Source organism: Lepidothrix coronata, unplaced genomic scaffold (genome assembly GCF_001604755.1).
Source record: "Lepidothrix coronata isolate B3197 unplaced genomic scaffold, Lepidothrix_coronata-1.0 Scaffold1, whole genome shotgun sequence".
Taxonomy (NCBI): Eukaryota; Metazoa; Chordata; class Aves; order Passeriformes; family Pipridae; genus Lepidothrix; species Lepidothrix coronata.
Genome location: NW_016690181.1, coordinates 3283732 through 3310270, shown reverse-complemented (window position 1 = coordinate 3310270; position 26539 = coordinate 3283732). Strand labels below are relative to the sequence as shown.

At 55.8% G+C, this 26539-nt stretch overlaps 1 protein-coding gene across 7 annotated transcripts; it reads right to left on the bottom strand.

Moving 5' to 3' along the window:
• Positions 1 to 497: 497 nt before the first annotated feature.
• Positions 498 to 26530, bottom strand: LARGE2 (LARGE xylosyl- and glucuronyltransferase 2). 7 transcript variants are annotated; one of them, XM_017807888.1, is made up of 16 exons: positions 26478 to 26530; positions 20788 to 20947; positions 8696 to 8869; positions 8161 to 8417; positions 7684 to 7766; positions 7276 to 7399; positions 6667 to 6838; positions 6407 to 6511; positions 6027 to 6139; positions 5795 to 5920; positions 5498 to 5653; positions 5219 to 5382; positions 4673 to 4951; positions 4180 to 4326; positions 3815 to 4010; positions 498 to 3702 (listed from the first exon to the last, which is right to left on the bottom strand). In XM_017807888.1, the coding sequence occupies exons 3-16, from the start codon at positions 8793 to 8795 to the stop codon at positions 3505 to 3507; spliced, it is 2220 nt and encodes a 739-aa protein (XP_017663377.1). In that variant the 5' UTR covers positions 8796 to 8869; positions 20788 to 20947; positions 26478 to 26530; the 3' UTR covers positions 498 to 3504. The 7 variants fall into 7 exon arrangements, with proteins under 7 accessions (XP_017663377.1, XP_017663362.1, XP_017663396.1 ...); XM_017807873.1 differs by having other exon boundaries at positions 26474 to 26524; XM_017807907.1 differs by having other exon boundaries at positions 5219 to 5376; positions 26474 to 26524.
• Between the last annotated feature and the right edge of the window lie 9 nt (positions 26531 to 26539).

Below are 26539 nucleotides of genomic sequence, written 5' to 3'. Positions count from 1 at the left end.
TGATCATGGTGGCACCATCTCAGTAGATTTGTTGATACCACCATCCTGCCTGTGTGCTGTGCTTCATCCCATTCCTCCACTCCCACCCCAGTGTTTCACCCAAGACCAAGCTGTAAGCAGAAGTCCTGCCATGGGCTCGGAGCAGGACCTGACCCTGAAGGGCTCTGTATCCAAGCCCTGGTCCCTCCTCCAGCCTGTCTGATTTCTCCAGGTGACTTTGGTGAACAGCCCCCCGTTCAGGCAGTGCTGCCCTGCAGCCACGGGCCTGGTGCTGCGCGGGGATGATGGCAGCTTCTTTCCCAGATGGGTTTGTGAAGGCAAAGCCATGGCTCTGCCCTCTGTGAGCCGGTGCCACCTGTGCTGTCCCATTCCCCACCAATCTCCTGTCCTTGCAGGCCCTGGTGTAAAATGCCCTTTCTGACTGGTACTGCTCTGTTGTCACAGAATCACACCATGAGAACACCGACTTGTGAGCTGGTTTGGGTTTTTTAAATATCTCTATTTTTTTTAGCCTGATGCTCATAGTGATCTGCAGTCTCTGCTGCCTTCAAGTTCCTTGTGGTTTCAGTTTTGGTACAAATGTGTTTAGATTTTAGCAAATTAAAGTTGGGGGGAGGGGATACAGAGCATCTGATCAATTTGTATTTATTTATTTTAACATTTTACTAAATAAAACACAGTAAAATCTCTTGTCTCCTTAGCTGTATGTACCAGGTGGGGACAGCGGGTCCCACAGGCACAGGGCATGGTGTAGTGCCCATAGCAAATCCCCAGCCCCAAGAGGGGTTTCTGAGCATGGCTCTGTGTGGCGGCTGTGGCACGCTCCGCTTTCTTGGCAAGGAGAAGGACAGTGTGTTAGGAGAAATGAATTTTAGGTCCAAAAGGGGCTGCGCTCAGTTCAGATAATCTCCCGGTTCTGACTCAGTGGGTGCCTCCCAGTTGATGCTGCCCGGCAGAGGGCACATGGAGATCAGCTTGAGCTGGGTTTACTTCCAAATACCTCTACCCTCTTAGGCACATTTAGGGCTGACTGTATAGATTAATTTTCAGATGATCCTTTCCAACCTATTCATTCACTCAAATCTTCATTCGCAAAGCCTAGCCATGAGTGAATGAATAGGTTGGGAAGGACTATCTGATAATTATGGTGTTCAGCCCTCCTTCTACAGTGCCACCTTCCAAAATAACCATAGAGACAGCATTTTTGTTGCCTCACAGCCATCAAAGAATTGCCTGGAAGAGGCCTGCTCCATCCCGGCACTGTTCCACCATGTCTGTAGCAGCATCTAGCTGTGATCAACCCTCTTGTTGATAAGTGCAGCAGCAGCACGGTATGGGTGAGCTTTGGTTATATTAAACAAAAGCTGCCTGCTAGGGACTGGTGGGGTGGAGCTGTGCATGGCTTCACTGTGATGAGCAATGCCTTCCCAGCCCTTTCCCAAGTAAAGCCTCAACACTTGCTCCTGGCAAACCACCCTCATCTTCGAACCTGCAGATGCAAGGGTGGTGGCTGATGGGGCCCAAGAGCCAGCTTTTATTCCCAACACTCTTACAAAGCCAAGGCTGTTCAGCAGAGAGCCTCACCCGGTCCCACTGCCTGCACTGTGGCCAGAGTTGGGTGCCTGTCCTCCCTCCTCTGGGTGAGGAAAGGTCCTGCAGATCATGGCAGAGCATCCAGCTCAGCATGCTGCTCTCGGGGATGAGCTGCAGCACCACCAGATGAAACTACATCCCTTCTACCTGGGGGTGTTTAAACTGACTACACGCCTAAACCGTGAAGCCCCATGATCCAGTTCAGGGGTGCTGGCTGTGCAGGCAGGCTGCCTGGGCCCTGCTGCAGTGCTGGGAACCATCAGATTTGAGCCTAACAACCCTTTCAGAGCTGGCAGGGGACCGGTGCACCTGCCACTTGGTGACACTGGCATTTCTTTTGCCTGCTGCTCTTCCTTGTTCCTTAACCTTCCCACTGTGCCAGTCCAACAGGAAAACATGCCAGGCAGAGCAAGCCCAGTGATGCTTTTCCACAGCCAAGGCTCAGGCTACTCCTCCATTACACTCTTCCTGCTGTCTTCCCTTCAGGGGAAAAAATTAATAACCAGGCAGTTCTAACAAGAATGTGAAAAAGAATAAAAAAGCTTTAATTTAAAAATTAAATTAAAACGAGGAAAAAAGCAAGAGGCGCTTGTGCCCTTTCCATACCCCGTGCTTTGTATGACTCCTCTTAGTCACTCCCACCATGGACGGAAATCCTCACCCCTGCACAGAGCTAGCTCTAGCTCTTGCAGCCCAGAGCAAAGCTAAGGAGAGAACAGCAGAGGCTGCAGCAGCAACTGGCCCGGAGAGCCTCCAGGGCCATCAGCAAAATCATCTTGGAGGAAAAAAGGATTAAAAAGAAGAACCCCAGACACCCTAATTACTGAATTCTTATGAGAAAAGTATTAAATAATTTAAACAGCGTGAGGAAAGCAATGCATCCTCTGTGCTCCAGTGTGTGATAGTGGTAGAACAGTGTCTGGTCAAGCTGCTCCTGGCACAAGGGTTCCTGCCACAGTGCTCAGCTACGGTCTTGTCCAGTGTCAGTCGCATCCCTGATTGTTGATGGCAACGACTGTGCTGCCGGGAGCTGGGGAGGAGCAGGGTGGTCCCTGCCAGAAACTTCTCTCAGCATACACTGGCCCATGAAGCTGCTGTTTTGCTCTTGGCCATGGTTTGCAGCCCAGCCCTGTGGGGCACTGCCAACACAACACAGGTCTGTTACCACCACGGCTGCTCCCAGACTGGAGGTGCAGGTCTATTCTGGGAGTTCATTCTGGGGACAGCACACAGCCTGTCCTGCTCTTGGAGCTCATCCTGCTCTGAGTGACTCCAGCACCACCAGTGCAGGGCCAACTCCACTGGAGACTGCATCCATATGGATCGGGAGTAATAATACTTCTCTGCTGTTAACCAGCTAGCCTTGATCTGGGCTTGAACCAGGTCTCCAACAACTCCTGGTACTCCCTGGCTGGAGCTCCCAAGGTGCTAGGAGGCTTCCTCTGAGCCTGCTCCACAAAGGGATGTTCTACAACCTCATCTCTCGCTCACCAAAGCCCCAGAGGAGTATGCAAGGACTGGAACTGGGACCACTGAGCAAGGGCAGAGCAGGGTATGGCACAGCTCCCAGGCCTCTGCAGGAGCCAGGCCTCAAGGTCAAGTGAGCTAGTGAAGACTAAGGAACCCACATCTACTAAAAGAGAGGAGGGAGGAGAGCTGACATCCTGACCCCTGGCATAAGGAGGTTCCCCTGTAACTCAGGAAGGCTGTGGTAGCTTGATCTCCAGGCACTACCTGTTCTTGCAGCTGATATCTTCCACCTTATCTGTGGGTATCCCTTTGGTGGGCTGGAGAGGCTGTGCTGCCAACTCCGTTCCCTCAAGCTGGGCTGCGGTGGTGGGCAGGGGCAGGAGGGAGGCCCTGCAGCCTCCCAGTGTGCTGCTTGTACCCCGCACCCACTGTCCCCAGGTGTCACAGGCTTCTCTCGGCGGTGAGGTATTTGAGCGCAGCAGCCCCATATCGCCGTGACAGGTCCTGGTGGAACTCCTCCCGCAGCGTTTGGAGGCAGCCCCGGTATCCTGCATTCAGGCGAAACTTGGAGATGTCGAAGCTGGGGGCATGGGGCATGTGGATCATGAAGGCATTGGGCAGGACCAGCAGCTCATACTCCTGAGAGGGGACAGAGCAACAGCATCAGCTTGGTGGTACCAACATGTCACTGCCTGGCCAAGAGCCCCCACAGCCAGTGCCTCTGTGGCGCCAGGAGCAGCCCCTCACCCACCTGCGCATCCAGCTCCATGATGTGGGATACTTTGTTCCAGCCGAAGCCCACGAACCTCTGGTCATACCTGGGGCAATCTCGCCTCACTACAACGTAAGGCTCGAAGTCTGGCTGCCACACCACACGGTACGGCACAGTGGCCGTCCGCCACTTGGCGTAGTCTGTTGGGGCGTGGCCTTTTGGCCACACATGGTACCTGCGGGGAGAGATGGAAACGAGACACTGGGCAAAGCTGGCAGCTCCCTGAGACAGGAGGACGATGCAGGGGGTCCTCTGAGACAGGGGGTGCACAGTCCCAAGGCACAAGGGTACAAAACTGGCTTCTGCCAGCCCCCCTTGGATAGTGGAGCAGTTCCAGTCCCTACCTGAAGGTGTAGAGGGAGCCCATGTCCAGCATGGAGAGCAGCTCTGCTTTGGATTTGGGGAAGGTCAGGCGGTAGTGCAGGGTCTCAAACGCCGGCACAATGAGAGCTGCCTTCCTCTGGGGCAGCTCCAGCTGCTGGATGGAGTTCCTATGGTGATAGGAAGGGTATGAGGTCTCCCTGGCTCCACGGCCTCCTTCCTCAGCCCCTCCAGCCTGCATACCACTCCAGAAGGATATTAATGTCTGGACAATTTGCAGTGGTACCATGCAGAGGTAGGAGGAATGGGGCAATGCTCACAGCCACAGCCCCTTCCTCATCGACTGGGTGGATCCTTGTTCCTCTGACAAAAGCAAGGGCAGGATCCTGAGGCTGAACACAAAGGGAACAGCTCCCAGGCCTGCTGTTGAGGACTGCTGCCTAGGGCTTTTCCTGAAAACTCTGGTGTCTGGGGAGCCCTGCAGGTTGAGCTAGAGTGGGCTGGAGAAAGCCTTACCTGAGGTAATCGTAGAGGCCATACATAGGCAGGAAGTCAATGTCCGTCAGAAAGACGTATGGCGTCTGCGTGTTGGCCAAGGCCACGTTTCGCAGGAGGTTGATGGGGTAGAACTGCCCCTCCTTGTAGACAATGTGGTAGGCGACATTGCGGCGGGCGCTCAGCACCTCCGAGGCCTGGGCATAGCGCAGGAACTGCTGAGCCTCAGCATCTGACATGTACAATGCCAGGCTGATGGGGCCCGCCCAGTGTTTGCAGATGGCCTCCAGCATCTGTAACCTGGGAAGCAGAGGGCAGTGCATGAGCAGCAGACCTGCTCTGTGGCAGCTTTGCCAAACCCAGAACGGGGCACCTGCCAGAGAGCTGCATGCCAGTCGAGCCCAGTTCAGGAGGAACTGATGCTCCCAGCTTGGAGTGTTGTTCTTCACTGCAAAATGTTGGTGTGAGGATAATGAGATGAGAATCCCTTGTAGCTCCAAAGCTGTGGAGCCTCAATGGAGGAGTGGAGGTGGGATCCAACCTCCCAGTGGTCCTACCAGGAAGTACCTGTCCATGGAGAGCTGGGCCACGAGGGTGACATCAGTAGGGTTGGGAAACGCCAAGAACTCGTACTGCAGGAAGAACAGGTGGATGCGGTGCTGCGTGAGGTGCTGCTGGCGGAAATCATAGCAGGGATCATCCTCATCCAACTCCTCCAGTGCCTGCTGTAGCTGCAACACCATAAAGGTGAAAGAGAGCAAGAGCCCCAGAGGGAGCTGGGGAGGCTGTGTGTGGTCTCTGCCCACCCCATGCTCTGGGGCTGGGGGCAGTCGCAATCACCCTCACCTGGTCCCTGGGTGGGCTGGGAAGACTGGCACAGCCAAAAAGCTCCCTGCGCAGCAGGTTCCCATCATACTCCAGGAAGGTCAGGTAGAGGTTACGGAAGAACTCCACATGCTTGTTCTTCACCCGCAGCTTCTTGGGTGAGTTCCAGTGGATCACCTGGGCAGTAGCGTGTCACCCCGTGGAAGGGAAGCCAGCAGCACCCAGTGCTCCCCAAGCCCTCAGACCCCATGCTGACTCCCATGGACCTCCAGTGTCCTTCAGGCCCTTTACAGTTTCAAAGGCAGCAAACCCACCCACCTTGAGATCTGAAAGCTCAGTGTAGCACTGCTCCGAGCGGGTGTGATCTGACAGCTGCACATTCCAGAAGCAGGGAAGCCGGTACACCAGGGATGGGTTCTGCTTGATCACCGCGTTAAAGATGTCCTAGGAGAGAGAAAGGTGAGTGCACAAGTGGAAGAGGAAGACCCCCCATGCCAGCAGTGCTGTGGGAATGCAGAAGGGCTGACCACCCCAGAGGAGGGACCATTACCTGATCGGCCAGCGAGGTGGACAGCATGCTCATGAGCTCCCGCTCTGCCGTCAGCCGCCACATCTGCTCCCAGCCCAGGTGACGCAGACGGTCCAGCAGGAGCAGGATCACCCCTGAGTGCCAGAGAAGAGGGCACTGGGTCACTGAGGGAGCACCCAGCCATTACAGAGCTGGAGCACAGCAGCTCACATTCCTTCATCCCCTGGGATATGCCGCTTCTCTGCACCCACCCACACTACCCTGGGATGCTGTAGCAGCCCCTTCATTCCCATCAGACCCTCCTGCTTCACCTCAGCCTTTCCCAGCCTCCCTGTGCTGAGTGTTGCCTCAGCTGGATGTGCCATGAGGCTGCAGGGCCCACCCTGGCAGCCCACACTCACCTGTGTTGAAGCCACGTCCCAGGGCCGGCCATGGTTTGTGGTTTTTCCACAGATTGCCCAAATACCAGTCACTTTGGTTCTCCACCAGCCCAATCACCTGCTTTTCTGAGGAAACAGAGGGCCATGGATGCAGCTCATCTTGTTATTGGTTCAGAGGGCCCAAGCAAACACACTGCACTGGTTCTGTGGCAGGTGGGGACTGCCACCCTGAGCCCAGCACCCAGGCCCCTGCCAGGGCCCCAGGGGCACCCTGTCCTCACCAGAAAACTTCCCAAAGACAGCCCAGAGCTCGGCAATGTCAGTAGCAAAGGTGATGTCAGTGTCCAAGACGATGACCTTGGAAAGGTTGGAGGGCAGCGCCTTGGTAAGCGTCAGCTTCATCAGCCCATAGATGCCAGAGTAGTGCTTGTTGGGGATCCACGACACCTCTGGCTGCAAGGCAACACAGCTCAGGGCTGAGCACAGCCAAGCCCTTCCCCTGCCTGGGCAGGACAGCTCTCTGTGCCCAGTACCCTGTGCAGAGGAGGCCAGCAACAGAAGGGCATACATTGCTGTGGAGCCAGCCAAGCCTGGGGCATTCCCTTCAGCCACCAGAATGCCCACCTGGACCCCAGTGTTTCAGTGCTCAGTGGGGGACTCAGCTCTGCCACAGAGGAAGTGCTACCCCAAGGGGCCTCCCCACCCCTCCAGTACCAGCCCTGTGCCCCTTTCTCAGCTGCACCAGCAACAAGCCCAGAAAGGGGAGGGGGTGAGCGAGGGACCAGCAAGAAAAAGTTAATGAACCTCCATCTACTCTCCCCTCTTTGCTACTCCCCTCAACCCTCTGAACACTGGCTTGGGACAGGGCAAAGAGAAGGGCAAGAACCTGCCTTCAAGTCATCAGCATTGTAGAAGCTGACATGTACAGAAGGCACCATCCAGGACTGGAAGAGTGTCTGGAGGATCTGGTGGGCCACAGAGTCCGTGATGAAGTGAAAGTGGAGGGGGTTCTTCCTGCCAAGGATAAAAACAGCAGCACTCAGCACCACAGTGGGATGAGGAGGACACAGTCCCCATCACTCCCATCCCTCCCAAGGGACAGACATCAGCTGGAGGGGGGCAAATGGAGAAAAATCAGCCCTCTGGGAGAAACAAATCCCTCTCTGTCCCTCTAAGCAGTGGCACAGGGGCTAGAGAGGAGCCCTAGCCCCTCTCCCGCAGCATTGCCCCCTGCAGCCTGCAGTAGCTCATCTGGGAACCCCGAATAGTGGGCCTCTGGCACAGCACTTCCCCATTACCTGTGGAAGAGGATGGATTTCACCAGGGTGACCACATCCCGGCTCGCGTTGTGCCCGGCACACACAATCGCAACATGCAGGAGCTGCCCAGAGACAAATGGTACCTTTTTGAGACTGGACACTCCCTCCTTTCAGGGACTGTCAGCTCCTCCCTGGGACCACACCACAGGGAGAGACTCCATAACCGAGCACATCCCCTATGGAAGGAGCCCCAGAGAGAGGCAGGAGTTCCCCAGTTCAGAAACAGGGACCAGGAGTCTGGCTGCCACTCTGCCTGTCTGGCCTCCCTCTTTGGACAAGGAAGATGCCCTCACCCACGGACTGTGGCTCACTGAGCACCATGGAGAGCCAGGATGAGGCCCCAGCATGGCCAGAGCATAGGGAGAGCAATGCCAGGTGGGCTGCACATACATCCATGCTCCACCAGGGTCCCAGCCTCCCATCCCACAATATCACCATGCCAGTGCCATCACCCACCTCACATTTGTGCACTGTCTGCTGCTTGGGGCAGGCTGTACGATTGCTCCTCTCACCCCTGGGGAGATCTCCATCCTCGGCAGAGGGTCCCCACTGTGGGCTGCCATCACTGCCCTCCATCTGAGCCTGGCTGAGCTGCAGGCGGAGCTGCTGATTCTCCTCCTCCACCCTGCGCACTCGTGAGGCCAGAGTCTCCCGTTCCACATCCCGGCTTGGCTGCTCGCCCAGGCAGGGTGGCAGCAGGAGGAAGCGGCCATCTGTGGAAGAGACACAGGTTATGTGACGGGCATGGCAAGGCCAGGAGGGCCCAGTGTGGATGGTCCCAGCTGAGAGCTCCCAGCACACGTCACAAGTACCCAGCCAACATCACCACTCTGCTCCCCTGATCCCTACAGATGTCCCTGGAGATGCCCCCAGGTCAGGGGCACAGGCCCTTGCAGGCCCACAGAGCACCCACCCTAAGGCCTCATCCCCTGCTGCCCACCTCCTGTTGCACTTTCCCTTGATCCAAGGAGGAAGAGAAGGACCCACTCACATTCAAGGCTGCCCACAAAGAGGTAGAGCCAGGAGAGGAGGATGGCCAGGGTCACTGTGGCGAGCAGCAGCTTCAGCTTCGTGCGCCAGGAGCGCAACATGGTGTGCCAGCAGGACACAGGTGGCAAGGATCAGGTGGGCAACCCAAGCCTGGCTGGCCCCAGCATCCTAGAGCCTGAGGGGCAGGGAAGCAGAGAGAGGTGTCACCAGCAGCCTGCAACCAGGTGTCTTGACATTCCTCCAGCAGGACATCCCCCATTGCCTGCTCCCTCCAGGACAGCACCTGGACAAGTGCAGTGGCAAGACAGGTGCCCGTCAACACTCCAGACACAGCTTCTCCCAGCTGGCACCTTCCTGCCCTGTGCTGGGACATTTGCCCCCCCAGGACTTGTCCTGCCACCCTACCAGGGCTACAAAGCCCGCGGAGGGGAGATCTCAAAACATGGAGGGGGGTGGGGGTAGGAAGGAGGTCTCCAAGCCATTTCAGCCCAGCTGTGTGCCTTGCTCCCTGCCATCTCACAGGCCAAGGCTCCCAAGGGAGGGGAGAGGCAATGCTGCGAGGCCTCCCCGAGCCGGGCGGTTCACGGAGCCTGCCTGTGGGAGGGAGCGCGGTCCCTCCCCCGCCGCCCGGGCAGGCCGAGGGACTGGGGCTGCTCCGAGCAGACGGCCTCAAGGACGCGGCGCGGTGCCGGTCGGGGCCCGGGGAACTCCCGCACCTAACACCGCCGCCCACTTCGGTGGCAAAGCCCGAAACGCTTCGGTGAAACTCGTTCCCCGGCCCCGTTGGGGCACGGGGGGGCCGGAGCAGCCCCCTCGCCCTGCCGGCGGGACGCTCCTCCGCGGGCTGAACCCCGCTCATGGCTCGGGACCGGCGGAGAGCCCTGCCCCGAGACCCTCGGAGCCAGGTACTCGGGCCGGCAGAGATCCCAGGGGCAGGGCCACCCACCTCCCCCCGCAGCCTGGCCTCGCTCTGCCCCCCTGCCCGCAGCTCCATAACGAGACCCTGCCCTCGGCGCAGCAACATCTGGAGGCTCAACAAAAGCTGCTGTCGGGATGAATAGGCCGGATTAGGGTCTGCTCCCCCTGCACACACCCCCGCTGAAGTCCATTGATGTGCAGATGCCCCTGGGGCCTCCGGGCCTCGAGCAGGCGGCTTGGGAGAGCACACACACACCCCGCCCTCCCCGGGGCCGGGGTGCAAGCGCCTGCCCACTGCGGGAATCGCAGCTGAGGGCGGATGGATGGTTCCATCCACCTTCAGCGAGGAATACTCAGGCACCGCAAGGGCTGGGGCATGGCCAGCCCGAGGGAGCATGGCCATGCTAGCCCACTGGGGATGCTGCTGTGTCCACATGGCAGTAGGCATGGCACCTGAGGGCTGCACTCCTTTTCCTGGCAGAGAAGGGGGCCTGCTGGCACCACAGCTCCCTGTAAGCCAGGCCCGGCATTGACCTCCTTTTCTGCTCTATAGAGCAAGCCAAGCATGGGCATGGTGGGGAAAGGGGAGCTCAGACATGGAGCCCACCATGCCCAGGCACCCCTTAGCCCTGCCACAGCCATGGGCCATGCTGGACATGGCAAGGTCTTCATGTGCTGCTATCAGCCTGCCTCACTTCCCTCATGCCAAGCTCCACACAAAGTTTGGGGGATGCCCAGGCCAGGCAGGAGGGGCAGGGGAGCAGTGAGGAAAGATCAGGGAGGTCAGTCAGCACCCAGCAGTCTGGGAAGCTGAGGGACAGGGAAGCAACTTCAGCACAAACGAAGGATAGAGAAGGTGGTGGCACACAGCAGAGCCTGTCCTGCTCTTGCTTGCCCCCATGGCCCCTCATTGCAGGAATTGTACTCTGTCCCCAACCTGCATGTGAGCACACTACCAGAACAGCAATTTTGGGAGCCAGGATGGGACCTGCGGCAAGCCAGCTTCCAAAACCTCTCCCAGAAGCACCCAAGGATTCCATCCATACCCCCCTCATAGCACACCCATCCCTCCTGCCACCCCTTTCCCGCTCCTCACCTGGACGCTCGGCGTCCCCTCAGGCGGCGATTTCCTTACCTGCCTCTCCCCTTGCCTCCCTCCTCGGTGCCTCCCCAGCCGGCTGGCAGCCCACTGCTGCTACTCCCTCCCGGGGCTGCTGTTCCCCGTCCTCCCTTTACTCCTCCCTTCCAGATCTGACACTTCCCCCCCTCCTCCCCGCTCTCAAACCCAAGCTCCCCCCGCACACCCTGCAGGCCCCCCTTCCAGAGGAAGAAAGAACAAACAAAACAAGAGATTAAATTCGCTTTCTACTCAAGAGCCCCCAGCGCCACAGGCACGGAGTTACTCAAGGAGTTGCTCAAACTAAATTAGGAGGAATCCATTCTCCTTCTATCCCCCTGCCTGCTCCCAGGCCTCAAATACCCTCCTTTACTGAGATAAGGGAATGTTCAGGATTATCTACCCTCTACCCACCACCCACCTCCTTTTCTGGGGCAGGTGCAGGAGGCTTTGTCCCATCATGGAGAAATTTCAGGTGGCTCAGGACGGCAGCAGAGCCCACCCTGTCTCCCCATGGCTAGCCAAGAGAGGCTGAATGGCCAGCCCAGGACACAAGTATGGCGAGGGTGGGGTGCAGACCTTCTGCTACCCAGAGCGACGAGATATTGGCCACCGTTTGAGCACTTGCCCCTTACCTGAGAGGGTTCAAGCCCCACCGTAGATTTGAAAAGGAAAGAACTATCCCCCTGATGTCTCAGACTTGCCCCAGTCACCGGGAGCGAGCAGGACGGCGGCAGGAGGCCGGGGCTGGGAATGCTAACTATGCGGAGACAGGCTCTACCTGCAGCTTCCCCGCGCCCGGCCCCGAAGCTGAGGAAAGGCGGCAGCCCCTGCCCGGGGCTGGAGCGGAAGGAGAAGCCCCTGCCGGTGGTGTCCAGTGCCGCGTGTGCCTAGAAGCGGCCGGGTGTGCTGGGAGGAAGCCACCGCCGGCAGCAGCCAGAGGGGCTGGGTTGCAGACCGCCTGCACGGCGCTCCTGATGAAATGTAAATTGCCCCTCCGCCCCACAGCCTCGAGCGAGCCGCGGCGGGCCCCGGCCTGCCTGCGCAGCCACAGCAGCACCTGCAGAGGCACAGGCAGGGGCCGAGCCCCGGGGCAGGGGCAGGCCGGGTGTGCGCCCAGGCAGCCCCCAAATCCCTGCCCTGGGAGGCACGTTTACCTCCCGCTCGGGCAGCTCCCGCTTGCCTCTGCAGAGTCCCGGGTACAACAGGGACTAGCTCCTCAGCAGCGCCCTTCTGCCTTGCCCGGCCCCGGCAGGGAGAGGAAACCCGCGGGCTGCCCTGCTGCTCCTCTGAGCCAGCAGCTCCCCAGGGCAGGAACCCTTCCCTTTGCTCCCCCACCTGGCCCGGGGCACATGGAGCTCAGCCCCCGGGACCGCCCTGCCCCCGTCCCATCCATCACGTAACTAGTGCTTCAGCTGAGACAGTGGCCACGCAGGGCTTCCCAATGCTCTGGGAGAGGAAACTGCCTCCTGCTTCGGCTGACCACCGCGGCCTCTCCACAGCTTTTCCTGTTCTCCATAACTTGCTTGCTCCCAGCACCAGACCCAGTGCGGTGAGACCCAGCCAGGCCCTCGCCAGCCAGGGCAGGAACAGGTAGGCTGTTGGGGAGCACAGACACGGCAGGGGCAGTTTTAGTATGTTCACAGAGGTGGGGAGGAGATTGCAAGCCAGAAGGCAGCTGCACAGTCTCTCCTCCTCCGTGAAACGTTAAAGGCACAGCAAGTGGAGGGCAAGGCTGGAAGGAGTTCCTAGGCAAGGGGCACAGTGGGTACCAGCAGCTGTGGCACAGCATGCAAGCCTCCAGGCTCTACCCCTCCCTGCAGTCATGGCACTGAGCCTCTCTGCCCTCCCTCCTCAGTCTCCTTGCTCATGCCAGACAAGTGCAGCCAGCAGTAAGACGAGAGGTTTCCCAATACTGCCGGTTTTCAATCCCAGCACGTGGGTGCGGGGCAGAAGTGCTGTTCGCAGCAGGTTATCCTCCCTCCCCCACATTCTTCCCAGCTCCTGCTTCAGCAGTGATCAGGGGACAAGGCAAATGGGACAGAAAGAGGCACCTGAGTCTCCTTTTTTGCTGGAAGAAGCTGACAGCAAATGCCAGGGAATAGGCAGGCAGGACCCAGGTCTTGTCTAATGCCTGGACACCCTGCCTCCAGTGACAATAGGACGATGGCCAGGGGACAGGGAATATCATGCCAGCAGAGCTGGGCAGCTGCACAAACACCAGTGCATGCTCACACCAACCTCTGAGGTGTGGGCAGGAGCCCAAGGCTTGCTTCCTGCTGGCCACCCCTCCGTGCACAAGCAGCCTTCACTCCTGGGACAGTGCTCTCCCCTTGCTTGCCCCAGGCTCCCCCCAAGAACTGCCCATGTGCTGGCACCCCACTCCTCCAAGATACTCTCTTTGTAGGACTATGGCTCAGCCTGGTTGGCCTTTACTCTTTATGGTTCAGTGAGTGTCAGGTGAGCAGTTAATGTTTAGGGACAGCTGGCAGTGGGAACTTCAGCATCACATCAGCATGTTTCCTCCAGCCCTGCAAGCACAGAGGAGAGCAGCCCTGTTTTCCCATAGCACCAGTTGGCAGCAAGGCCCATGGCAGGGTGGGTGTCTTAACCTGTTGTCTCTTCTAGAGCTAATGTGCACCTGCAGAGGGATGCTGAGGCACAGCTAGACTGCAGGTCCCAGGGCAGTGGCCCAGAGGGGCACAGGGACAGCTCCAGGCTTGCTGTCCCTCTACTGCCTCCCCTCCAGGCATTGTAAGTCAAGAGGTAGCCTGGCTGTTCCCCAAAAAGAGCTGCAGGACAGTCAGCAGAGGAGTGACTTCATGGAGCCATGCTGCCTGTTGTCTTACCTAGCTGTAGGCAACAGAAACTGCAAATCCTTCTCCCCTGTCTCATTTTTGGAACAGCAACAGTTTAGCTGATCTGCTTAGACTCCCTCAGCAGGAGCCCAACACGGCAGCTTCCTGGGCTTGCAAAAGATGAGGAAGGGCCTGAAAGCTGTGGCAAGTGATTCAAAGCCAGACTGGCAACTCGCCTTGAACATGAGACTGGCACCACACTTTGATGAGAGGTAACTGGGAATGATATCTTTTGCTCTTACAAAGAGATGGGAGGGGACAGGCTGGTTCCTCGTTCAGCAGGTCACCTTTAAAGGATGTACTGCAGCATCCATCTGAGAAAGTGCCTTATGATTCAGGGTCACCTCCCTGTCCCCCTCCCCATGACTAAAATGCTGCCACTCGAGGGGGGGCTGTGCCAGCCAGCAGATACCACACAAGCAGTGCAGAGCAGGGTAGCTGCAGGAATTTACAGAGGCGGAATGGAATTTGGCCAGAAGAACAGGATTAAAACCCCATGCTCTGGATTACCATACCGTCCCTCCCTCCCCAGTCTTATGACAAGCAAAACTTAATCGAGAATTTCACCTTCACATTTCCCTGCAAAGAGCAACCTGTGGCAAAACAGCCACCACATTCCAGATGTGGGATCAAGCAGCACCTGCAGAGTTGGATACTAACATGTGAGCTCTAAAAGAAGGAAGCATCCTCATTTCCCCACTGTCCCCAACACCACCAAACTGCAGAGATAATCCTAGAAAGGATAAGATCCTCCTGGGGCAACACGCAGCTGCACCTCAGTTACAGCTCATTCTCAAACTCTCCTCAGGCCTGTAAGATTATCACACACACAGTCCTGCCACTTCAAGTTCAGTTTTGACCTTCTGCAAAGGTCACACTGAAAAGTATAAAGCTTCTCCTCTGGCAGAAGCATAGCACTTGAGGAAGAGGAGCAAACAGTCTCTGAAGGGTGCTGAAGTTCTGAGCTTGGCTGAAGTAGGGACTTCCGTCACCAGACTGTTTCCCTGTTTCCAGAGGAAATAGGCAAGTTCAGGCTGGGTCTGACACAGGAACATCGTTCTGCTTACCTCTGCATGTCTGAAACCCCAGGAATGCATCAGGGAGCAACTCCTCTTAGCAAGGACTCTGACCACGAGGCCCTGCTTTTGCAAAGCAACACTGCATCCAGTCTCCCTGTCCACAACCAGGCACTGCATTCAGCTGCCTGGCAGAGCCCCAGCAAGAGAGAGCTGTGCAGGGCACATGTGAGGAGTCCAGTGCCACAGCAGAGTGTGCAAGTGTTGCGTAGGAGGCTTAAGCCTACCAGACATCCCACAAAGCTTACAAGCTGGGCAGCTGCATTTTGCCACAACTCTCAGGCAAAGCAAGAGGGGGCCACCCAGCTAGCAACAGAGTCCCCAAGTGCTCTCACTCCTGTTAGGCACAAGAAGTTGGAAGAATCCAGCTGGCAATAGCCCTCAACCATGTCTGTGGGGGCAGTAGGGCAGCAGAAAGCAGGGTGTTGGTTTTCACTCCTCTGCATGTGCTGCATCCCTCACTGCAGCAGGAAAACAGCAGGATAGACCCTGAAAGCTTCTGTGTGAGCCAAGCTACAGCATATTTGCTATATTTGTTCAGGACACCCACTCAGACATGCCAACACTACCAGCTAGGTTTCACTCCAGGCTAGAACTAAGGGTCACCTCCCAGGGACCAAATCACACCTTGACAGCAGGAAGCCCCTCACCCAAGGGCTGTCTAACCCTTGTCTGGATATGGCTCTGGAGCAGCCCACATTCCCCCAGCACTCAGCTATCCCCGTGACCACAGTGCCAGGCTCAGGCTGAGCGAGCACTGTGCATGTCCATACTGGTCATGGGTTTCCCACTTCAGCCTATTTCCTGCACAGCCTGGTGGCGTAACCAGAGCTGCTCCAGCCTGGCACCTGGAGGTGACCCCTGCGCCTCTTCCCCCCATGAGCCTCTGCCAATTTGCTGCTGAGACCCCCAAAGAGGAGGTAAGTGTTCAACACACTGCTTCCAGCTTTACCTTCCTGCACTACAAGTTGTTTGATGCCAAGAGGATACTCGGCAGGTGAAGTATCAACACCAACTGACCTTTTTCTGGGCCTGATGAAGCACAAGCCTAACTGACAACAGCTGCTCTGACACTGGCACAGAGTCTACAGAGTCCTGGATCAAATCTCATCCACACGCCTCCCTAGCCAGCACAGCCTGGCATAGGAGGGAGCAGGCCTGGGCACTGTGCAGCAACATTACTCAGGGTAGGAGGACCTCAACTGCCTCTTGAAACAGGAGCAGCATTGGGGCTGATCTCCAGTTCCCTTTCCCTCTTCTGGGATTAGGTTTCTACTATCTGCATTTTTGCTGATGTCTGTACTGCAGCTAATGGCCAGCTCTGGATCCATTAGTTCACCGTGTCCTGGTCTCCGGATGTGCTCTGGGCATCAATACCTGTTCACCCCTGCCATTTCCTAATGCTTTCATTACTGTGGTCTTGTGGCAGACAGCAGTTCCTGGGGTCAGAGCCAAAGAGGGTCAGCAGCTACGAGCTCCAGCTTTTATCCAAGTCAGCAAGCCCTCCACCAACTCCAGCCCTGCCATCGGCACAGCTGGCACACCCAGCACGCATCATGCCCGTATAGCAAGGGGTGGGAATTTCATCCTGTGAAGTACTGACACCTCAAGTTTCCAGCAAGCAGAGTCCATGTGCATGGACTAACAAAAGATTCCACCCCCATGCCCCAAATCTCCCTTTTCCCTTTAAATGCTCTTGAGCAACCTGCACCAGGGGCTGCCTGCTGGTGGGATAGGGGAGACCATATCCCACCACATCTGGCCAAACCTACCCCCCTACACATGCTTGTGGAGTCTCCATCATCTCATGCAAAACTAATTAGGTTAATTACAGCAAAAAAGAAGACAAAGGGACTCCAAAAACTTCAGATCAAACTTTTCTCTGCCTGGAAAAGTTCACAAGCAGTATGACACTGTCCTCCCTGCCACCTCTGAGAAGGTGCCAGGGGCATGGCTGTGAGCCAGGCCCTCAGGTGCCTGCCATGCATTGTCACCAGCAGAGCTGGGTAGGTGTTTTCAGCTGAATAGTTATTGATTGAAAACTGCAGTTTCCAGACAGCTCAGACCTATTTCCTCTTTCAATACAAGTTTTAGACAAGAACAAAATGCTTTGTTTTCCAAGCAAAAAGTCTCATTTTGCATTGTTTTGTTTGTAATTGAGCTGTGTTACATTTAAAAGAAAAGATAAAGGGTCTCTCAAATTCGTCTATGTTGTGGTTTTTTTCCATCTAGCTTTTCATTTTGGGCACTAAATCAAGCAGTTAGTTATTTGTTCAGCTCTGCTCTCCAAACAAGCTGAAATCATCACGAGCCAAAGCCAGAGCAGCTCTGCCCAAGCAGCAGTGCTGAGGAGGTGTTGATGGTTTTTGTGCTGCAGGCTCCTTTCAGGCCTTAACTTGAGCTCCCTCAGGACTAGCAGGCACTCACCTGGGAGGAGGAGAGCAGGGTCCTCAGGTGCCCCACTGAAAGGGCATCCACCTGCCCCACCGAGCAGTGGTTCAGGACACACAAGGTCACCACCCCTGCTTAAAGGACATGCTAGAAGCAGGGCTTCCCATGCCAACTGCCCTCCACAGTGCAAGCACAGAGTCATAGACTATCTTGAGCTGGAAGGAACCCACAAGACTCATCGAGTCCAGCTCCTGGCTCTGCATAGAACAACCACAAAAATCACACCATGTAACAGAGCATCGTCCAAACACTTGAACTCAGCCAGACTGGGTGCTGTGACCACTTTCCTAATGAGCCTGTTCCAGTGCTCAACCACTCTGTGGGTGAAGAACTTTTTCCTAATATCCAACCTAATCCTCTGCTCACACAGCTTCATCGCACCATGGTCCCTCACTAGTCCTGCTGGTTCTTGTGACTAGAGCAACTGTTCCAAATGCCATCTCTTGGAATGCCAAACTGTAGTCTGGCAGCCAGGAACACACACAAGGCACCTGACAAGAAAAGGCAATTCCTTCACTTCCTCTGCAAATCCCTTTTTCCTTCCAGAAAAGCAGCTGTGCCAAAGGGGAGGATGCTGCTCACAGAGAGCCACAGCTCATGGATGCAGCCTGGTGCCTCTTCCACCAGACACTGGCCCAAACTGGGAACTGTGCTTAAGCAGCCTGTCTTCCTTGTCCAGAGCTATTCCTGGCATCAGTGCCCAAGCAAGGCTGAAAGCAGAACTCATCCACACAGGAATGGAACAACTGCACTATAAATAGCAAACCAGGATGGCTCAGGATAGGTTCTAAAAATCCCAAGCAGCAATACTGCCATCCACCCAGGGTGCCCTGGACACTTTGTAAGACCTGAAGTGATTCCTGAGCTACAGAGAGGCTTACACATTGCAACAGTGTGGAGAAAAAGCTGCTGTTCAGGCTAAGACAGCAAACTTATATACAAAAAAGCATATGGGGCATTTTGCATTTCGGAAATGAAGTAGTGACTGATGGGGGCAAAAAAAGGACAGGAAGTGGATCCCAAAGGGGAAGCAGTTCCTAAAGCCAGGCAGTGGAAAGGAGAACACTCCCAAGACCCAAACTCCTTACTAACCATTCCCAGCACTCCTCCTCCTGCTTCTCTTTGTGTTCCCATTCCTGGGGCTTCTCGCACTGCTGAACTAAACCCTGAACTTGCACACCAAAGGACAAAGGCAGGGAAGAAATAGCATACCTCAACTCAACCAAGCAGCAGATGAGGGGCTCAGGACAAAAGTTCACGTCTCCTACAATCCACAGCCATCTCTGTGCAGCGCCCAGCCTTCACCAGGAGTCAGACAAAGGCATAAGAGCTCAGTCCATCCTGTCACCATCAGGGTCAAGTTTCCCTCCTACTTCTAGGAAGAGTCTTATTCTTTCCACCACACTTGTCCTCACTACTCCTTCTTCCCTGCTGGTGGCTCCATCCAGATTCACAAATACTCCACCTTCCCCTTCTCAGTGACAGCATATGTCTTTTCAAGGGATTTCAGCCTCCACAGATGAGGATAGGACCAGCCTCATGCAGCACTGCCAGGCACCAGCCTCCCACTCTCAGCAGGGAGCCCTGCTCTTCCAGCAGTGCTGCAGCATGGCTCACTTGGGCATACACTGGGAATAAGAGCACAGAAAAGACTGCTGGGAAGTTGGGAGAGGGGTGTATGCACAGGGAAGGCACAGACCTGAACCAGATCATCCAGTATATAATCACAAATGCATGCAGGAAAGCAGTTGCTTCCTCTGACAGAAAGGTTGTTTTTGTTAGAACAGGAAGACAGCACTCAAAAAAACCCCAAACAAAAACACCAAATCCCTGCTTTATTGCTCCTAGAACACCAAAACCAGACAGAGCATAAGGAGTAAAGACACCCAGTGCTGACTACAAACCCACCTTGAGAGTTTTGGAGGCCCACAGCTCATTTTGCTTCCCCCAATGACTCTCCTCTCACCCCTCACCCTTCTTCCTCTGCACAGCAAGCAAGGAGTGGTAAAGGTCTCAAGTTTAGCCAAGTTTCCACTCAGGGAACAGAAGCTTGATAACAGACTGGACAGGATGTGAGCACCTATTGAGGAAAAGGATTAGTAACCCCCTAATCTGCACATTTTGGAGTCTAAGCACTTTACTCTGCTCTTTAGTTAAACCACGGAGTGCAAAGATTGCCAGAAGTTGGAGAACACGGAGGAAGAAGGAAAGGAAACAGGCTGTGGCTTAAAGGCTGTTCCTTGTGGCTTAATTGCAAAAAGGGGGGCATCACTAGTAGGGATGTATTATACCAGAGCTGTTGAGCATCCTGTTGCCTTCCCTGATCCAATCTATGGGAGGGTTGAGGTCAGAATGAAGGGGAAACTGTGCAATGGCCTGGGGATGACAAAGGATAGAACAAGGGGATCCATCAGACTGGACAAAGCTTTACCTGTGGCAGCTTTGTCTGGCTGGCCACAACTCCCTCCTGAGTTCCCTGCCTCCTGGGAAACAATACAAGCACCAGAGCACCTTTGTCTCCACTTCACAGACCTGTCTGCACAAAAGGGCCTTGTTCCAGCACTTATCTGGCTCCAAGGTAGGGAGGGGCCAGTGCCTCACTGCCCTGGCACCCAGGCAGGATGTTCAGCTCCATGCCAGGCTCCTTTGGATCTGCCTGGCAGGGGAAAATTTCCTGACACAGGTAAAGAGGGAAACCTTTTACCACAGTCCATGACAAACAAACCAGTTCAAATAATGTCCCGTTTCCCTCAAGCTGCGCTCAGGTCCACTGTGCCCATGCCAAAAGCAGGTAGCACGCCTGAGCCTCTGGAAACTACCTAAGCAGTGAGGACAGGAACCCCACAGCACAGGGAGAAAGGCAGCTGGTGCCATAGCTGGAAACGGGAGTGCCAGGGAATGGCCTTGCCTCCCAGAATGCTCTGCCCCACCAGACAAAGGCAGGGGGGTGCATGTGTGCAGGGGCAGCCTGTCACTCCTCCATCCCTCTCTTCCCTCCCTGCTATTCTTTGGAATTCCCCTCTTCTGTTTGCTTTGTTTCAGACCTCAATGAACAGGAAGAAAAGGGAAGGAGCCTTGACAAATCCGATCAAGGCACAGACATGCTGAGGCTCCCTCCTGGTGCCATGCCAAACCCTGCACTAATGAGGGGTAGGGGAGAGAGAGATGGCCACTGAAAACAGTAGCCTCACAGAAACACTTGAGGTAAAGGACAGAGGGAAAAGAAGCTGCTAGGACAGCTGCTGACAGCACAAGCTCCCAGCATTCAGAATGGGGGTCTTCCCATTTTTCCTGGCCCAGGGAGCTTTTTCCAGCTCCTCAGTCCAGGTCCCAGTGACCTATTACCCACTACACTAGAAACAAGCAATAGAACATAGTAGTGCCTGGGGAGAAGGATCCAGACATGCACACTGAAGTGAACGGCCATAGAGATGGGATCACACTTTATTCCAAGGATTCATGTGGCAAATCTGGTCCTTCCCTCCAGAGAACTGGGCTATGGGGGGTTTACAAGTGCCAGTGCTTGTGTCTCCAGGACCTCCCCACTGGTCCCAAATACCCACAGACTCAGGCCCTTCTGCCATACACTTATCCTGTTTACCCATTTAGAAGCACTAAAACAGAAAGGGAGCACCAAATGTAAATGATCTGCTTAACACATATGGTAACTAACCTTTGAAAGCTGCCAATGTTGCAGGAGTAGCTGGGAACAGCTGGAGAAGTTGGCAGGCCCTGGTGGTGGCTGTGAGGACTCCCTTTAACCAAGGATTCACAGTTTGAAGGGCAGATAAGACATCTCAGCTGTACTTGAGGGGTTTGGAGCTTGCTGTCACCTGAAACCCAAAAGACAGTCACGTGAAGAGCCACTGCATAAGAGAGCTCTGGGGACAGGTCCCTGGACAGCCAAGAGTGTCACAGATCAATGGCACCCAACACCTTGGTCCTGTCCCCTTCATCCAGCCTGTCACAAAGCACAGCTCAGTGTCACCCAAGGCTACCCAGACAGCCCATGGGAGAATGACTATTTGAGCACTGCATGTTCCTAGTGGCAGATCACTGCACTGTACTGTAGCACGTTCCCCACCCACGCAAGGAGGACTGTACACGTGTCTCTAGAATTGCTGGCAAAGCCACAGCCACTGTATTGCATCGCAACACACGAGTCTTCACACCAGCTCTTCAGCAGGATGAGGAGCTGGGGGAGGGATGCGAGTTCCCTGGCCCCCTCCCAAACATGATAGCAGTAGCGAGTGTCTACCTTGTGAGGCAATGAAGGGATTAACTATCACATCCAGTAACCCGAGCCCCCGTGACATACCCTGGGCAGCCCCATAATGGGAGTTAAGAAAGTCTTTCTAAATAGATGCACACAGGGAAAGAAGAGGGGTAAAGTCAGAAGGGAGAGAAAGCAGGCAAAAACCACCACACAACTTGCACTGCAGAAAGCAGAGAGGTTTGCACATGTTACTCCTCCTCAGGAAATCCTCTTCCTCTGTTGGGATCTTGCTCCAGCTCCCACAGAGCTGGGCACACACATTTCACAACTGCAGGCTGAAATGGATAAGCCCTTCTCCCAGGAGGCTACAAAGATTATCGTCTTGTTATCAGGAGAAAGCCCAAACCAGAAGCACAGTCACACCAATATGCTGAGGCAAAGGAATTAGAGAAGAATTGGGAGTTTTGACTTAAAGCCCCTCTATCCACACATCATTGCTCCAAGATGCAGCAGGAGCAGGACCTTACAAGCAGATAAAAACCTACCAAAAGCATCTAACTGCTCTGTCTCACCTGTTTTAAAACCCCAAACAGAGAAACAAGTGTGCAGTGTGCTGTACTGTTGCACCCCTCCAGACAAAGCAAAACCCAGGCCAGCCTGGCACAGCACAATATGACACAAGGGAGGCAACAGTGATCCCTACAAGAGCTGGAAATAAAAAATAACAACAGCTGCTACCTGAACAGCAAAATCCAGCAACTCCAACAATGAAGTACAGCACCACAGCAAAACTCTCCTTCAGCAACAAAGCCTGACACTATTTTTGCTTTGCGAGTCTCCCTCAGATTCTGGCTACAAGGTGGCAGCCAGCGAGAGGACACATACAGATCCTATGCGCGTGTCAGTAAACAGACATCCATCAGGAGATGGATGTCTAAATATGTCATCCCCACTCTACCTGTCCTGATCTGTCAGCTCCTGCCTCAGACCAGGTCTAAGAGTGGAACCTCAAAGATGGATACTTCTGGAGCAGGGGGAACAGGATATGAACCAGGATGCCAAACCCTCCTGGCACACATCCCTTTTGCAGGCAAAACGCTCTCCCTTGTGCTACCAGAGCTTTGCATTTCCAGGGAGCACTTCAGCAGGTAAGAGCCAAGTCCCTGGCACCCGCATGGGACAGGAAGCAGAAGCTGCCTGCAACACCACCGAGTAGTTTCAATAGCAAAGAGCTGGAAAAGCAAAGGCCCCTTCAGCAGAGCTAATACTGAGTGGGAGTGCCAGGCACATGCCTGCCACACTCAGTAGTGCTGCCCACTGGGATCCACCACAGCATGACCACCAGCACCACTGGGACAGCAGAGTTCCTGTTCTCACATGGCAGGAGCCTCACCTCCAGGGTAGAGCCCACATCACACAGGTGAAACTCAGCCACCAGCAGTTATTTACACAACACTGTGCACAGGACCTGCAAGACCTGGAGACTGGTGGGACTGATCTCTAGGTGTGCTGCCTTGTCCAGGTGGGGTCAGGGGAGCTAGAGTAAAGCTGGGGAAAGGCAGTTGCCTCCCACCCTCCAAAAAGCACTTGCAGTGTCCTCTCCCTCAGAGCCCAGCTGTATCTCTCCCTTGGAGTGTTTCCATCAACTCAGGCCACCAGAGAACTGCGTGTCCAAAAGTTTTTTCCAGCTGCATCACATGGTTATTAAAAGACATGGCCTCTCCTTCTCAGCCTTTGGCACAGGCAGATTTGAGTATAACAGGAGAGACTGCACGTTGCTAATGAATCAGGGAAGAGTGTTATCCAAGTAACAATCCAGGGCTCTAAATGGCTTTCTGGAAAAGGCATCTGGAGGCAGGAGGCAGTCACCATCTCGCAGCAGGGCTCTGCACACATTGCCAGACATGTTGTTCCTCCTGGGAAGCCAAAAAGAGTCTCTCCAGAAATGTCAAGTCTGAGCTAAGCTGGGAAGGGCAGGAGTACACTGACAAAGATCAGCAACAAAATGCCTCCAAGTAAAAACATACATAAAAGGCCCCTTAAGCTTGTTTGACCTGGGTTTCCCTTCCCCTCAGACTACTACTTCAAGTAATAGACCTGTCAGCAACAGTTCAGGAACTCAAGGATTACATCCTCAAGTTCATCCCCTGCCAGCAGCTGACTTTCCAGACCCCAGGAAGGCTGTCTGAGATCAGAGGTACAAGCTGCTCAGAGACTAGTATGCTTCATTGCCTTTGTCTTCTCATTTGGACAGAGCTTTGGAGCTCTCCTGAAAGGTGTTGGCCTTCAGTGGGATACTGTGAGTTAATCAGGCCTTCCATTCTAGGCAGGGCTCATGTGACAGGGACTAAAATACTTCCTGACATGTCTCAGTCTACAGGTTATTTGGAGCAAGTAATAATTTATCCCTAGCTATCCCAAAGCATGTGCTGAGCTCATCCAGAAGCAAAGAAAATACAGGGCCACACCATGGAGTGGGAGCTGAGAAGGGCAGGAAGGGATGTCCCAAGGAGACGGGGCCAGAAAGGCCACCTCAAGCTTCATGAGAACTGCTCCCTTCCAACCACATTCGGAAAGATCCACATCCCTGAGCTCATACTGCCAGGCTCCTTCCCTCCTGACAGTGGAAGGACAGCAGGAAGACACGGCTGGGGAGAATATCCTCTTCCCACCCCAACTACTAATCTCCCAAGACAAAGCCAAGCATCATTATACCGAGTCTATTCTCCCACATCCTGCTCCCCAGCTCTAACGCTGGCAGGTGCTGTATGAAAACGTCCTCACCCACCCCAGCACTCTGAAGACATATTTTGAGCAAGGCTTACGTAGGATGAACTGCCTTAGACCCATGGCAGTGCTTTGCCTGGAGTCCGGCTTCCCAGAAATGGTGTGGTCTTGTGGATCTGAGCAAAGAGTGAGACTCTGGCAGCCAAGCAAGCTGGACTTCAGCACTGTACCCACAGATGGGCTGGCAGAACGTTTGCTTTTTTTTTTGTTTACTTCTTTTCCTACCATTAGTGCTGAGGCTGCACCCCTCATCGTCAGAGCATTGGAACTATTTGGCCTCAGTTATAGCCAGTGGATTTCCAGTAAGCACGAGTCCTCAGCACCCAGACTAACAGTAAGCACTAAGGAAAGAGCTGCTCAATGATCATTCCGGGCACAGTCAAGAGAGAAACAAGCCACTCGACCCAGCCTTTCACCTTCTACCCGCCCCCCCACCATGGGCACTGTAAGCCAAGGCAATTTAAGTCCTGCCCAGTCGCATGGGCTTGCTGCTGCTCTGAGAAGCCACCCCTCCTACAGTGCTTCCTTGCAGCCTGTTTACCATAAAAAGGCAGTATGATGCTATTCAAACTGCCCTCCAAAATCATGCACTGTAGGAAGGAGATGAACCAAAGGGGACATGACAGTGGGTGGGAGGTGGGGGCAAGGGGAGAAGAAGAAGTGGCTGTCAAAATGCTGCTTGCTCAGAGACAGAATCACACTATCTGTGCTGTTCAGAGTAGCCCAAGGACTTTGTGCATCAAGCTCACCTCTGGCTGAAGACAAGGTGCCTTTGGCAGTCTCCTAGGCAGCCGGTTCTCAGATTGCTGTCTGGCAGAGCTAGAGCTTCTCCTTGAAGGAGAGCAGCTCTGTCAGTCTGCACTGGATATGCCCCTAGAGTCACCAGCAGCACACACCTACCCTCAGTAAGCTCTGCTTCAGACCTCTGTCAAAGGCTTTGGGTGCTATCTGACCTATCTTTGTCTTACACTAGCAGCTCAGCCACCGTGAAAGGCAGAGAAGCTCACAGGTAGCACCGCAGGTAAATGGAAAGTTGGGTCTAATCCATGTGATTCTGACTAAAAAGGTTTGTTTAGCACCAGACTGCTTGCCAGCAGTATCTCGTGCCCTTTTTGAACTCAGCCTGCTGGAAAACAAACCCGCAGGGGAAGAGGAAAGAGAGATCAGGAAGGATAAAGTGCCTGCCCATGCAACTGTAATTCCCGCCGAGGAAGCCGCAGGCACACACTGTGCCCATTGTGCAGAGGTAACCGGACAGGAGGAAGGAGGGGCAGCTCGGCCCAGCTCTGTGCGCACCCGGGAGCCCTGCGAGAGGCCAAGAAGCGCCTCCTGGCCCATGGGCACCGCCGCCGATCTTTGCCCCGGTCGGCGTGCGGGGCTAGGCCCAGCTGCGGGCGGGGGCCGCGGGGCGGGCAGGGGCTGCAGCCTGGGCTGAGCGGGAAGACGCTCCCGGAGGAGCGGGGGGCAGAGCCGGAGCATAGCACGGAGGGAGGGCGAGAAGCCACGGTACTGGGCACAGGCTGGAGCCCCCTTCTGCAACAGGCTGCAGCCGGGCGGGCCCTGCGCCTCCTCCCGTCTGCGAAAGGGGGTCGGAGCTGGTGCGGCAAACACCGAGCGCGGCGGGGCCGTACGAGTCCCGGGTGGGCTCCGGGAGAGCCACCACTGCACGGCCCGACCCCGGTCCTTCTGCTCTCTCCTTCGGTCCCCCCGGCCCCAGATGGGGATAGACATTGCCACGTACAGACAAGAGGATGGCAGCCCCCTTTCCCGAGGCCCCCCGACCTTTCCCAGCCTTCGGGGCAGCGCCTCCCCCTGCCCCGCACCCAGCGGGTGGGCACGGGCCGCTCAGCCCCCCGAGCGGAGAGGGGCTGTCCCTGCCCGGTCGGTCACACCTCACCCTTCCCCACGCAGAGCCCTCGCCAGGTGCAGGGCGACGGCTCTCCACTGCCGGGTAAGCAGCGACCCGGGCACGCCCGCGGGTGCCCATCGGAGCCCCGCCCCGCAGCACGCCCCCGGGACAGGGGCTGCCGTACGCCGCTCCCCGAAGAGTGGCGGTGGGGCAGGCACCGCTCCCGGTGCCCGCGCTCGCTCCCCAGCGCCACCGGGAACTTTTTAGGGGTGCCGCAGCCAGCCCCAGCAGCTCCCCCGAGCAGCCCCCGGCAGCCCGCACCCTGCCACCCCGGCCCGCCAGACCCACGCGTGGGCAGACCCCGTCCCCGCCGCGGCGCTCAAGGAACGTGTCCCTCCCGGAACCCCCCAAACCCGCTCGTACCCCGGCTCCTCACCCTGCGGCAACCGCGTCCCCCGCTCGGGACAACCCCTCACAACCTTCCCCCGCGGCGCCAACCCGCCGTACCTACCTGGCTACCGCCGCCGCCGCTCCTTTAAACCCCCGCCCCGCCGCCCATCGCCCGCTCGGCGC

What these genes read in the sequence shown, in the direction of transcription:
- LARGE2 (XM_017807888.1), bottom strand. Translation starts at nt 8,795, where the DNA reads ATGTTGCGCTCCTGGCGCACGAAGCTGAAGCTGCTGCTCGCCACAGTG. An exon ending in CCACCTCGCTGGCCGATCAG is followed by an intron (nt 5,921 to 6,026) that starts GTAATGGTCCCT and finishes TCTCTCTCCTAG; the next exon opens with GACATCTTTAACGCGGTGAT. An exon ending in GGCTCCCTCTACACCTTCAG is followed by an intron (nt 4,011 to 4,179) that starts GTAGGGACTGGA and finishes CTCTCCCCGCAG; the next exon opens with GTACCATGTGTGGCCAAAAG.